Raw genomic sequence first — 2,565 nt, forward strand, 5'->3', positions numbered from 1 at the left:
TTTTCTGTATTTAAACTCATGTGCTGTGGGTTTTGTTTATCTTGTTAAACCAAAACACCTTTCAAACAGTTCTCGCTATGTTAACGGGGTTTTATTTCTTAGTTCAGTACTATGTGTCCATACCACATTTCACTTGTTTTCCTCTTCCATTTAATGAAGAAAATCTCTCTAGTTACTTCATGTCCTGTTTTTTTGTTTTCTTTAAATAATTTTAGGCAATTTTAAATTAAGTATTTTTCTTCACCATTTGTGCTGTCACGTTTATGTAACATGTGCCTGCCTGCATATGAGATTCATAGAAATAGCTAAGGTATTGCATGTTCTTGAATTCACTAGTACTGTATCTGAACATTAAAAAATGTCTTTTCATTGAAGAAGACAGGGGTTAAAATGAATGAAGATCTGAAGGTTAATTTAAGCTGGCTGCCTCAAGATCACTTAGAAGCCAGCTCTCCAGAGAATATCTCAACTGCAGTCTCCTCCCTGATTCCTGTCGTAGACCCAGAACCAGAGCTCATAGTAAACCCCTGGGACATTGTTTTGTGTACTTCAGGAACCCTTATCTCCTGTGAAAATGCCATTGTGGTCCTTATCATTTTCCAAAATCCTAATCTTCGTGCCCCCATGTTCCTTCTGATAGGCAGCCTGGCACTTGCAGACCTCTTAGCAGGAATTGGATTGATCATCAATTTTATTTTTGCCTATCTTCTACAGTCAGAAGCTACAAAACTGGTCACTATTGGACTGATTGTTGCCTCTTTCTCTGCATCTGTCTGCAGCTTGCTGGCTATTACTGTTGACCGTTACCTCTCATTGTATTATGCTTTGACTTATAATTCAGAAAGGACTGTCACTTTTACTTATATCATGCTTATTTTGCTCTGGGGAGCATCTATCTGTATTGGACTGCTGCCTATAATGGGCTGGAACTGCCTCAAAGATGAATCCACCTGCAGTGTTATCAGACCGCTCACTAAAAATAATGCAGCTATCCTTTCAGTCTCTTTCTTGCTCATGTTTGCTCTCATGCTGCAGCTCTACATTCAAATTTGTAAAATTGTGATGCGCCATGCCCATCAGATTGCCTTGCAACACCATTTCCTGGCCACATCCCATTATGTGACCACCCGAAAAGGAGTGTCTACTTTGGCCATTATTTTGGGGACCTTTGCTGCTTGTTGGATGCCTTTTACACTCTATTCTTTAATAGCAGATTACACGTATCCTTCAATATATACCTATGCCACTCTCCTGCCAGCCACCTACAATTCCATCATCAATCCTGTAATATATGCTTTTAGAAACCAGGAAATACAAAAAGCATTTTGGCTCATCTGCTGTGGCTGTATCCCTTCTAGCCTGTCTCAAAGAGCAAGATCACCTAGTGATGTTTGATTAACAGCTATGAGGACTTTATTTAGCATTTTGTTTTTCAGAAATTCCTGCAACAATCTTTGGTTAGATATATTCCTTAGATTGTACATATCTAAATCATATTCAAGCCACAGGATGCACTGACCCTTTTGTAAAGAGAAACCCCATTAACCGAAATGAACTCAGTGGTTTAAGGAAGATTTCCAAAATCAAAATGATTAGTGTTCTTTCAAATTATATTGTTGCTCAGGTTCTATGAATAGACTAAACCGGTCATTCACATTCACTATGATTCTAAGTTAACTTTTATTAATTAAAAAAGGTAGACTGATGAATTATAGCCTTTTTAAAATAGTTTATGTGCTTGAGCTCAGTTATACTGCATGATTTTTCTGTTGTCAGAAATTCTCTCTCTTCTTAGCCTTAGTGAAACAGTAAAGAAGACTATGTCCTTGGTTCTGTTAACATAAACTAAAATGTATATCATCAATTTAAAATAATGACCCAATAACTATTGATTCATTTGGTATTTATTGTAATACTTTCTGGACCATTAATTTGCTAAAATGAGGAAGTACTTGTGCAGATTTACTGTTTTATATCTCAGTATAAATTGATCAGTATTTTAAAATGTTACCTATTTTCTCATGAGTTCTAGATAGATGCTAGAATAGAATATACGTTTCGTCTTTACTACTGCTTTGTTTCTTTTCAAAAATCAACTATACATTTTTTAAAATATAGGACATCAGGGCCTATTGTAACATTGATTTTTAAGCAGAATTCCTCATTTAAATGATGGAGATTTCTACTCAGAAATCTATGGCACAATATGGCCTCTAGGAATTATGCATTGTAATAGGTGCAGCATTTTAAGTTTCTTTGACAGATTAATATTTTCAGAAGTGTATAAGGAAATATTTAATAAAATAACTTGCTTAAAATAGTATATTTTTAGTACCTACAGTAAATGGTTCCCTAAAGGTTGCTATTGATACACAAGTGTTATTTCATGTTCTCATTGTTCTGCTATGGTTTCAGATTCTGAAGTTTGAAAATTCTTTGAGCATGTCAGGTGCATAATTGTATGTAGCAAAAATGCCTACGGAACATATTTTCTGCTATTCTAATAATTTAATCTTTGAGTCCATCACATATTATGATGCTCAGTACTATATGCATATTATTTCA

The 2,565-nt window shown here is 35.1% G+C and overlaps 1 protein-coding gene across 1 annotated transcript; it reads left to right on the forward strand.

Annotated features, from left to right (window-relative positions):
* Nucleotides 1-269: 269 nt before the first annotated feature.
* GPR12 (G protein-coupled receptor 12) lies at nt 270-2,361 on the forward strand. The gene has a single exon (XM_034758711.1). The coding sequence runs from the start codon at nt 391-393 to the stop codon at nt 1,393-1,395; it is 1,005 nt and encodes a 334-aa protein (XP_034614602.1). The 5' UTR covers nt 270-390; the 3' UTR covers nt 1,396-2,361.
* Nucleotides 2,362-2,565: the final 204 nt, after the last annotated feature.

The sequence above is a fragment of the Trachemys scripta genome, chromosome 1, assembly GCF_013100865.1.
Source record: "Trachemys scripta elegans isolate TJP31775 chromosome 1, CAS_Tse_1.0, whole genome shotgun sequence".
Taxonomy (NCBI): Eukaryota; Metazoa; Chordata; order Testudines; family Emydidae; genus Trachemys; species Trachemys scripta.